We start from the raw sequence: 11,577 nt of genomic DNA on the forward strand, positions 1-11,577 counted from the left end.
GATTCTCGTCCTTCCCAGAATCCTTGTTGTTGACTCTGGCCCAGTGAGATGATAATACTCAGACATAATACTAGTTTTCTGATTGTTGTTGTCCCCAGTAGCTTTGAAAACCAGGAAATGTGACTCTGCTACAGTATAGATGGTCCTGTTTAATCAGATACAACTTCTGAAACATTCAAAAGGTTACTGAAATTCTGAAAATGTGTTTGAAGGTTTTCTACACATGGCCATATTAAGTCACTGAAGTTTTAGATTTCTTACTTTGCATTTAATTTTTAATTTGGTTCAGGTTTAACGAAGCTTGGGTCTAAAGGTTGTAAGGTGAGAAGGTATGTAATTTATATTCAGTTCATGAGTCTTGAGTCACACAATAAAACAGCTCACTTTATGGCATCCTAAGTTTGAAAATACAGTTCACAACTTGTATGGTTTTCTTCTTGAATTTGGACTCTGCCACTTGGCCTGCCTTCAGAGCAGCAGTGCAGATTTTGATAAAACCTTTTCCTAATCCACTAATCCTGAGGCCTAACATGATAAATTGCAGGGAAATGATGGCAGGCAGTATGCTACCAATTCACAGTGTGCTTTAACGCGCCAGCCCCTCCCCTGCCCGAGTGCTGAGACGACAGACGGCGTGTAATCCCAGTAGCAGCGCAAGCCATTTATGCTCTGTAATCTGACAGTAAAGAAAAGAGCATGGAAACAAAATTTGCTTGACACTGGAAGCTTCTTACGTGATTAAAAGTGTACCAGCTGTTTGCCCTCTGAGTGGAAAGGCAGCGAGAAAAGTCGCAATGTGGAAAGAATGTGCTGTCTTCTCTCCACACAAGGACTTTCTCAGTGATGTGGCTCCTGGTGCAGACTGTGAATTTCAGAGTATGTACTTTGCCGGACTGATCTAAAATAGTCAGTCATGAACTAAGACCTTAATTTTAAATGAAGTATTTAAGAGAATACTGTAACACCTATATAAAAATCTAGCCAAAGAATTGCCGTGGTAGATATTGCCTCCAAATTTGGATTTGGTATTGAAGTTCTTGTTTAGATTGTGCAACACTGTCTCTTTGAAATTTGAACACCTAGGAATTGTCTTTTGTGAAAAGTTACCAACCCAGAATTGTTCAGTTTGTACTCTGACATTCTTTTGGTGAATGCCTGATTTTATATTGTTTGCTGAGGTAAGCTTATTTTCAGAACCTCCCAGTAATTCTTGCTTCTGTCACTCATTGTCCAGATGTAGTGACAGGAAACATGGAGGTGTCCTGATACGTAGAGGAGCATAGTGTCTCACAGTTTGCCAAGGTGATGAGCTTTGACATCAGTCTTACCCATCTGTCAAAGACATAAATTACTACAAAGACGTTCTGTGTTTGGAAGACTATAATGTAGGGATAAGTCCCGCCCCTTAGGGGGCGTGTTCACCTCGGGCTAATGTTTGCCTATAAATTTGGCGAGCTCGCTCCCAGCCACTGCTTCTGCTTTCCTGGTCTCCGCCAGAACGGTGGTTCTGTAAGTCTATTTCTCTATTAAAGCTGTATATATATTTTTACAATCTGTCTGAATCTGTTTACGCCGTTACATTTTGGCGTCCAATGTCGGGCTATTTTGCCCCCAACTCAAGCGTGTAGCCCGCTAGCTAACACAGCACGCTCCCGGGTGGAAGAAGTAAATCTGAATAATATAAGACTCTAGCCAAGTCTTCAAAGGGTGCTTTCATGGAGCATCTTCTGCTGATGAAGAGGAATTCTTCCGTTTGTTTTCATGTAGACACTTAGCAAATGGTCAAGTTATTCCACTTTAGTAAATGCTGCTTATGTCGCTGAGGTCGTGAGTAGCTCATGCATCCGTTACCAGCAGCGAGCAGCTACCTCGCAGCTCTGTGCATGAGGTGATGAGATATATGAACACTACTCTTGCCAGAATTTGTGTGTGTGCTCGTTCAGCCCTTTCTTGGCTTTCACGTGGCGTCTGGTACTAACTTAGAATTCCCTACAGGATCTTAGGCAAGAGACTTAAAACTCAGGACCTGTTTTAGTTACTGTTCTTACTAATCTACCCACATCTGCATTGCTTCTCTTAGTCAACGTATTCTCAGGTTTTGGTCTGAGTGACTTCCCGTTTCTGGGATTCACACGCAACTTGACAAAATGATCATATGCTCTTATTTCTGATAATGGACCAGGAGAGAAAGATTTCCATCCATGGATTGTGTCTAGAGCCCACCCTGGTCCAGGTACTTCTGAAGAAAGGCCCCTTTGGGGAAAGCCTGAATCTGAAGGGTGTGTAGACTCTGGAGCACTAGCAATTATGAAATTCCTGAGTCTCGGACGTGCATGGAAGCTGATGCTTTTTCTTTGGGCTCTAAACGCAGAGGATTCATAATTGAATCCACAATGTTGAGTTTTTGAAAATGTTCTTAAAAGTAGGAACAGTTTTCTTACTACAGATATGAACTTAAAAATTTATTCATTTTTTTTCTTACCTAAATGTGAAATATATTAATATATTCACTATTTTGAATTTTTATTAAAAGTCTATTTAATATGTTTCAACTAAGTTTTACATGTTTTTATATTTAGGAGACAGTATTCAAAGCAATAGCTGATCCTACAGATTTCCCGCCTGCCATTTGCTTATTAAATCTTTGCAGACTCTGTTCAGCTTGCTCTACTGTCACTGACCAACGTGCATCTTGCTAAAGTACTCAAAAACCCGAGCATCTTAGCTTGTAGTTCCCAGGCATAAAGCAAGAGTAAAACTGTCTTGACTGGGCGTCCCCTCGGCACCGCTCTGGGGTGTTCAGTACGAGGGAAGTTAGACCCCAGCTAAGATCAGTTGCCCAGCATATGAAACCAAGCATTCCTCCCATGCCAGTCACTACCAATGTAACTGAGAGAAGATCCACACTCCCAGAACGTCTGTGCTGTAGGTCACGTGTCCCATGCTTACCTCCTTCAAAGCAGCCATTTTTATATCAATACAAATCTCAGAAGATGATGACGACAGGAGATAGTGAAATTCAAAGCAACATATTTGGACTATACTCTTGGGAAATTAACTTTAGCAGTGAGGTAATCCTGATTAAATTTCATAATAAATCAAATATGTATCATTTAATCTAACAACTTGGAAGAAGCAATCTGTTCCCAGAAGCAAATAATAGGGATATTTGAGGCATTCTCCTGACTCCGTATTTATTTTCAGCATGTGCATTTTTCTTTTTCAAATTAGAGGAATGTGTTTAGGCAAAGAAATAGTTTGTATATGTTAAGGGCAGCTTTTAGCCAGAAGTCACTATGTCGTTGTAACTATATACATATTAGTTCTATAACTAAGGTACTGTATGTCAAACAGTTTTAACCAGCTTTTTTTTTTTTTTGACTGTTTTTGTGCCCATAGGATAGGGCTAAAAGCTGTAAGATGCAGTTGACCCTCTGCACCTTCGGATTCAGCCCACTGTGGTTTAAAAATATTAAAAACAGATGTGGGCATGTTCTTCCCACGCCACCGACAATGCATGCAGCATGATGTTGTATCAGGAATTGTTATGCGTCTATGCAGAGGTGACTTAAGATACTCAGCAGGCTGTAGTAGGCACGGTGGTTTCCATTGTTTGTAAGACATGGGGGTGTCAGGGTTTGCACATCTGTGGGAGGTAACAGTTAGCACCTAAGGCCCGGGCCACTGAAACTCATTTTTGTATAATTCTCCTCTTTTAGCTCTTAAGTAGTTTCACCGTAGAGAAAGGCCATGAGAAGCTGCTGCTGCAGCAGAGAGCGACCATGTCTAGGATTACAGGGACTTGCTGCTGGCACTGCCTTTCCTTTACAGGTGCTAGTGTTCTGACTGCATGAGCTTGTGATGACTGGACAGGTAGAGAGATGCTGGGTGTTCTCTATGTGTGTGCACAGCCTCTCCTCCAGCCTGGTTTCCAGCCAGGCAGACAGCTCTGGGCTCACATAGCTTCCAAAGGAGCAGGCACCGGGGAGACAGAAAAGCCATCTAAAGAATGCTACTGTGGCTACTGAGAATATAGATGCAAAGCGATTTTGACAAATACTTTTTGTTGTTACTTTAGTTTTATGAAGGAGAGACTGGAGTAAAAGCACTACATGAGCCAGTTCCAGAGTTGGCATCTGTGGGAGTGTGTGTCTTTGTGCTCATTTTGGAAACACTCCGTTGCCACTTGTTAGCTGTGTTCCCACACTGAGATATTGAATGATGAGATGTAGTTCCCAGGATTGCAATCCACCCTGGGCATGTGGATATGTGTGTACTGTTTACTTGCTTTTGATCAGTTCTCTAGTAGACCTGTATTGTTTGGTTAATTATCCCAGAATTGCTTCTTGTCCCTTGCTACTTCATACATTCCCTCTCATTTAGATTCACCTTTACCTGTGGAGCCTACAAAAGTTACTAGAAGGTGACTGAGTATGGTGGGTGAAGTAATTTAATTTAACTCCTTGTTGCAGACGATGACAAAGAATTCATTTAATGTCATTAATAAATGGGCACTGTTGGTACCCTCCCCTTTTAAGATTTATTTTTATTTGTATGTGTGTGTATTTTGACTGCATGTATGTCTGTGCCCCATCCTGTAGTCTTGCTGCTATCTCTCTGTCCCACACAGTGATAGGGCCCCAAACAATGTTCTGAGCATTTCCCAATGCATTCTTTACATGTACGTAGTAGCACCATCTAGCTCACGTTCTTACCAGTCTCATATTTTTCCCCCTGCTGTGAAGGCTGAGGACAACATGAGTGTCATTTCTCAAGTCCAATCTACTTTAAAAAACAGCCACATTTTGTTATTGTAAGAGCATGCATGCACACACTTGTCACGGCCCACTATGCAGGTCAGCTTGGGGAGGTCAGTTCCTTCCACTACAGGGATCCTAGGGACTGAACCGGGTTGTCAATCCTTGGTGGCAAGTATTCTCAGCTACTGAACTATCCTGTTGGTCCTACCAACCCCTTCTTTTCTTTTTCTGTTCCTCTTCCCATCTTTCTCTGTCTCGTCTCTCTTCTTGACATGGTCTCTCACTATCCTGAAACTCATGTCGTGTGCTCAGCTCGTTTGCCAGTGAGCACCCCAGGATCTGCCTTCTGTCTCCCACAGCTACTGGTGTGCCCGGCAGTCACTGTCCAGTTTAGAACCTGGGAGAATGTGGCTGGAGAACAGCCAAGGCTAGAACTCTGGGGGATGTAGACACTTACGCTGTTTAAGGTGTTAGTGGTCTACAGAGTTGGAATGTGACTGTGGATTCTGCAGAGAAGGAATAACCTTCCACTGTTCCAAAGACCACTGTGTGATGGAAATTAGTAGTTCCTCCACCGTAAGCTAGTTAGTTTTCATGACTACGTACTGTACTTCCAGTCCTCAGTAACTGGAAGAACACCTTAGTCATAAGGAGAGGAAGCGATAAGTATGTGTAATTGGATCAATAGAAACTGATTTTCACCTCTGGAAACATCCAGTTCAGTAGGCTAGAGTCTTAGGAAGGTAGCATGTTTTCCAGTGAACTAAGGTTTTCTAGTTAAAGATGTGCCTGCCGTAGAAGGCACACAGCTTTAGTGCAGTCTTATTGTGTGTCGTTGACAGTGTCTGTGTCGGACTTGGTTCTGAGCTTTAACCAGTCTATATGAGATACATCGATACTAACTTAAAATACCATTTTTTAGAAAGAGTCCGGATGTAAAACAAAGTGCATCCTGACATGTAGGTAGGCAGACGCTAATGGTAAAGAGAACATTGAGAGTTTGGAGAGCAGGGGTCTGATCTGATGATGGAGAAGACCGTGGGTATCCTGGAGGATAGGCGCTATGAATGTAGTTTCTTTGCGGTGAGCAGCTATGCCAAACCTATGGAGATGAGTAGGGTATTATACCGTCTGCATTACAGGGCGTCACCTCCCCGGGGTGAGGTCAGAGAACTAGCGTGGCTCTTCCCAGGAGGGGAACTGCTGAGGACAAGCAATGCCGTGTGTTTAGTACGAGTGGATACTGAAATACCTGAATACTGTAATGATTTTTCTTTGAACCTTTAGGTTCTCCTGAAAAGAAAACTGAACATTCTCCAAATCAAAAAAATATCACTGCAAACCCTACCAAAAATGGCTGCGCAAGTCCAGTATGTGAAGATGAGCGAGCCGTGAAGACTTCAGAGAATACAGCAGTTCGCGGGCCAGTGCAGAAGGGCCATGACGAGTCGGAAAGCGATTTTGAATCAGACCCCCTTTCCCCGAAGAGCAGTGAAGAAGAACAAGAGGATGAGGACGCTCAGGGAGAACACGGGGACTTTAATGATGACGACACGGAGCCAGAGAACCTGGGTCACAGGCCTCTGCTCATGGACTCCGAGGATGAGGAAGAGGAGGGCAAGCACAGCTCTGACTCGGAGTATGAACAGGCTAAGGCCAAGTGCAGAGGCCAACCTGGCGGTGGGCGGAACCCTGCACTCCTCTCCCCCGCCCATTCACCCGCTGATGCGCTGACTTCTGCCCAGGAGTTTGACGTGTTCGGTGCCGTGCCCTTTGCAGTGCGCACTCCACAGCCACAGCTGAGAGGGGATGCACAGAACCTCCCCCGGCAGACATTTCCGGAGCAGGAGGACTTTGACGTGTTCACAAAGGCCCCCTTCAACAAGAAGGTGACCGTACAGGACTGGCCCGCAGCGGGGGCTGACACGCGGCCTCTGCCTGCGCGGCCCAGAAGTGTAGATATATTTGGCTCCACTCCCTTTCAGCCATTTTCCACGTCGGCAAGCAGAAGTGAAAGCAGGGAGGACGTTTTTGGGCTTGTGCCCTTTGAGGAAATAACTGGGAGTCAGCAGCAGAAAGTCAAGCAGCGCAGCTTGCAGAAACTGTCCTCTCGCCAGAGGCGCACAAAGCAGGACCTGTCCAAAAGCAATGGGAAGCGCCACCACGGCACACCCACCAGCGCAAAGAAGACGCTGAAGCCCCCCTACCGCACCCCCGAGAGGGTCCGCAGACACAAGAAGGTGGGCCGCAGAGACTCACAAAGCAGCAGTGAGTTTTTAACCATTTCCGACTCCAAGGAGAACATCAGCGTTGCACTGACTGATGGCAAAGACAGGAGCAGTGCCCTGCAACCCGAGGAGAGTCTGCTGGACCCCTTTGGTGCCAAGCCTTTCCATCCTCCAGAGTTGTCGTGGCTCCAGCCCCATCAGGGCCTAAGCGACATCTGTGTTGATCATAATACCATCTTGCCTGGGAGGCCAAGACAGAATTCAGTACACGGGTCATTCCATAGTGTAGACGCGTTGAGAATGGATGACTTCGGTGCCGTGCCCTTTACAGAACTTGTGGTGCAAAGCATCGCGCCACGTGAGTCCCAACAGCCCCAGCCAGTCGAATTAGACCCATTTGGTGCTGCTCCGTTTCCTTCTAAACAGTAGATACTCCAGGTGGACTCGGCAATAACTCCTGTTTCAAAAAAGTATGAATAGTTTTATGAATCTCCAAGAAAACTTATTTGTATGGTTGTTTATATCCTTCATTCCCCCAGGTTAATCAGGATAGGTGACTTTTAAATAAACCAAATGCAAGCGCCTATACAGGGTAGCGAGACGATGCCTTCTGCAAGCGGGAGGCTGCCGCAGAGGTGCAACTGTGGGGCTTCCTGGGCAGGCAGATGTGTGGCCACTGAGGGACGGGAGAGCTTATCACTTGGGCTGACGTCACCTAGGCGCACACCCAGGTCTAGCAGGTTTGCCCCAGGAGGAAAGAGCCTGGAGCGTGCTGTCAGCTCGTACACTTCTCTGTAATGTAGAGCCAGAAGTAACTGACTATCGTGCCTAAAACTGTCACATTTTAAAAAACAAGTGCCATTAATATGGACTCTGTAATGATAACTATATGAAATAATGTATATATTGACTCAGTTTAGCCTTTCCATGGTATAGACATCAAAACATGTACATGATAATATATATGCAGTTCTTAATCTGTCAAAAATTAAATTTTTAAAATATGGAATGCTTAGTAGAATCCTAGAACAAAAATGTAAAGAGAAATATCTGACATTTGAAAAATGTAAAATAATGATACGTCAAAAAGAAAGCAACATTTGTACTTTAGAAATACATGTTTTTGAATGGATTTTTGCCAAAATCTTTATCATGTCCCTAATGAAGCATATTGATAAAAAGTGGGAGGAGAGAGGTTATATAGAAATTTAATTTCAGGAAAAAGCTAGCTGAAACTTTAAATTTTAAAGATGTTTACAATGTAAAATCTTGTTGCATTTACTATTGTACTTTGTTACATCAGCACCCTTATCCAGCACTCCTGAGTCACGAGCAGTTCCTTCCCTCAGGTTTTGGGTGGGCCGTTTTACTTCAGTGCTCCTGTTAGTGACACTGACAAGCCTTACGGAGACAGGACGCATGCTTCCTGCTGCCAGTCCCGCTGCACGGACAGCCAGACTTTCAGTGGATGTAAGAATCAGACTGTGGGACTAGGGACTTTAATTCTGCTAGCTGGTTGCATCATCAGTGAAAAGAACCAAGCTACCAAATTGCCTTTTAAAAAATACCACGAGTCATAATTAGAAACTTGACATTTTGTAGAAGTCGTGTTTAATGGTAGCAATTATACGTCAGTTAATGTGAACACACTATCTGCTCGTGTCTCTGTCTTCAGTTACAATTGTCTTTGCAGGATTAGCACCACACGTTTCTATATGAATAGCTATTTACAGAAAGGGGTGGGAACTCTATCACCATTACTCTCCTTGCTTGCTGTGTTTTAACTATCTCTGCCCCCAATTAGTGTATTTTATGAGTAATCTTATTAAAACCTCTTAATTTTAGTGCCCTGATGGGATAAATTATTTGCCTACTCTCACAGTTTGGAACTTGGAAAGAAGCAGAAAATATAAGCAGGCCACGGTCATTTTTCTTGCTTCTCTTTCGTGAGCTCAGTCAGGTGAAAAGTGGATGGGCAGCAGCCCAGCGTTAGGTCACCACCGAGAACTTGTCTGCACCACTTACTGTCCTTGTGCCAAAGGCAGAAACTATGTTTGCACCTTTTTCTAGTTCTCAGGTTGATTCATCTTGCTAATGCAAATGCTAGTAGATCCTTTAAACTATACAACAGATTCAGCAGCGATGCTGTCTTGTGAAAGTGAGGCGTTCATTCACACGGTAAACTCATCAGCTGCACACTAGGTTTGTGTCTACGGAAGGGCTCAGTTGGAAGGTAACAGTGAACTGGTGTGGTCTCCTGAGATGTTTTACTTGCCTTTCAATGCACTGACTAATTTGACGGGACTCACTGACATAGCCCCTTTGGCTTATGCTGGATGAATCTTAGGAAACAACTCTGCCACAGCCTAAAATGTTTACATTGCCTCCTACAGCCCAGCCAGGTGACATTCCTCTTTTGAGACCAGCTCATTGGACAGATGGACTATTTATCTGGAGGTCCCGTGGGGCAGTTTATGTTGATGTTAGAGGCATTTTCTTAAGATGTAGAGACTTCCACTTAACTCTTGAGTCTCCTTACAGCTGAGCCTTAGGTACTTAATTCCCTGATGAGAGTTAAGCTACCAAGCACAGGATCCAGCACGTAGCACTCACCGAAAGACTGGCTCTTGTGGGATAGCCCTGTCCTGGCTTAAAGGATGTCATTTGGGCGTGCCCTGTGCTTCTAAGCCTGCAAAGTAGTCCTAAACCTGCTAAACTTGAACATCAAAGGGAAGTCACATGAGAGACCTCAAGGATCCGAGGCCAAAGCTGTTTCTTAGAAGCTTTACCAGCTTAACTCTGAATTGTCTTTTAAAAAGTGGACCATGTGCTTACCTTCCCTTACTTCAGTCAAACGTTGCTATTACAAAGAACACTGTTTATGAAGAATGTATATGCCGACACAAAGAAGTTGCCTGGTGTTTAGTTGGAGAAAAAGGTCTATTTAATCTGGGAGAAAATATTACTGACTCGAATATTAAGAACTGAGTTTCTCCCTCCTCCCAGGATGTGTGTACTTGGACGTGGTTAAGTCATCACTGTGATCTTAGATCTGTGCACCTTGCAGCCGTTTAACAGGGACTGACTACTATTGTCACCTGCTAGTGGAGCCCGCTCTCCTGTGCTGGCGCTGAGAGGCAGCCACTCTGCTGGGTCATCTGGGTTTGCTTGGGAGAGCCTGGGCACATCTGTTTAGTGCATGTAGAATGTGCAGTGGACTTTGTCAGTTCTTCTTTTTAGCAAAACTAGTCATCAGTTTAGGTCCAGTTACGTGAGGTGACAGTCTACTGTAGGATGACGTGTCTACTGTGACAACAGCAAATGGCTGTTGGAAAACTTCTGTTACTAAAGTTACTAAGATAAAAAGACACACACATACACATCACAGCTTTCTATTAGGGAATTAATGTGAATTTAAAAATGGCAATCATGTTTTGTTTTGTTTTGAAAGAGCATTCACTCCTAGAGAGGGTCTACAAAAGCCACCAAAGGGAAGACGCAGATGAAAATACAGAGGGTGGGGTCTCTTTTAGGTTTTGTTTCTACATCTTAAGATTCACAGTGCTGCTTTCAGAAGAGAACTGATTTTATTCCTGTGTGCTTTTTGGTGACTGAAAAGTTGTCCAATAGAAGGGGTAGTCACCACTTGTTTTTCCTCTGTGGTGCTGGGAACTGAAGCCAGGGCCTGGCACCTGCTAGACAAGCGCTTGGGCGCTGAGCTCCGCCTCCAGCCTGGAGGGCGCTGAGCTCCGCCCCCAGCCTGGAAGCTCCCTTTAATTGCTGGCAAACAGCTTTAAGTGCACTTTCTTTGATTACACTTCCAGTTTTTGTTAAACTTGAATTTTCTGAAGCCTTTTATGTACCACTAAGCAAATAACTTTAATCTTTAAAAAATGGATTTATATCTTTAGTTGTGTTTCTAACTGTTATAAAACATACTTGCTAAAGTGACTTAAATCCTCAAATGTAGCTGGGAAACTTAAGAAATAGAATTCAGCTGCTTCCCCTGTACCCAGTTAGGCACTAATTTTATTACCTTATTGCCTTTACATGGCTTAGTCTTGAATTCTGTTCACTATTTTGTTTGAGATTTAAAGTTATTTTCTTACTGTATTTATCATACCTACTGTTAATAATCTGCCTTCTTTAAATGCAATAAATCCCAAATGGATTGCTTATTCTTTATAACCAATGCCTTTGGAGTCTTTTTTTAATTTGTCTTATTAAAAGTTCATTATAAACTTCTCTTTAGTTCCTTCACTCTCACGGGGATTCTGTCGCAGTTTTGTGCTGTTCTCAAAGAGCTCACGCTTCATTAAGGAAACGTTCCTGGCCTCGTCCTCCCGCGGCAAGAACGTTCATAGCACAACTGCTCCACCTTCACCAACATGGTGGCAGTGAGCCAGAACACGAGAGCGCAGACCGCCTTTGGAATCAACTTGTCTGACATAGTTTTTAATTTGTGACTTGTTTCTTCAACTGTAAAAGGCTGTTAGCAGCTGGGCGGTGGTGGCGCACGCCTTTAATCCCAGCACTCGGGAGGCAGAGGCAGGCGGATCTCTGTGAGTTCGAGACCAGCCTGGTCTACA

The 11,577-nt window shown here is 43.9% G+C and overlaps 1 protein-coding gene across 1 annotated transcript in view; it reads left to right on the plus strand.

Annotated features, from left to right (window-relative positions):
• The window catches only part of Bmp2k (BMP2 inducible kinase), a 92,101-nt gene extending 80,929 nt beyond the window's left edge, over positions 1-11,172 (plus strand). Inside the window, exon 16 of the mRNA XM_026785041.1 lies at positions 6,048-11,172. Coding sequence (XP_026640842.1) covers positions 6,048-7,417 — 1,370 coding nt within the window. The 3' untranslated portion in view covers positions 7,418-11,172. The remainder of the gene's footprint in view (positions 1-6,047) is intronic.
• The last annotated feature ends 405 nt before the right edge of the window (positions 11,173-11,577 follow it).

Source organism: Microtus ochrogaster, linkage group LG1, assembly GCF_000317375.1.
Source record: "Microtus ochrogaster isolate Prairie Vole_2 linkage group LG1, MicOch1.0, whole genome shotgun sequence".
NCBI classification, from domain to species: Eukaryota; Metazoa; Chordata; class Mammalia; order Rodentia; family Cricetidae; genus Microtus; species Microtus ochrogaster.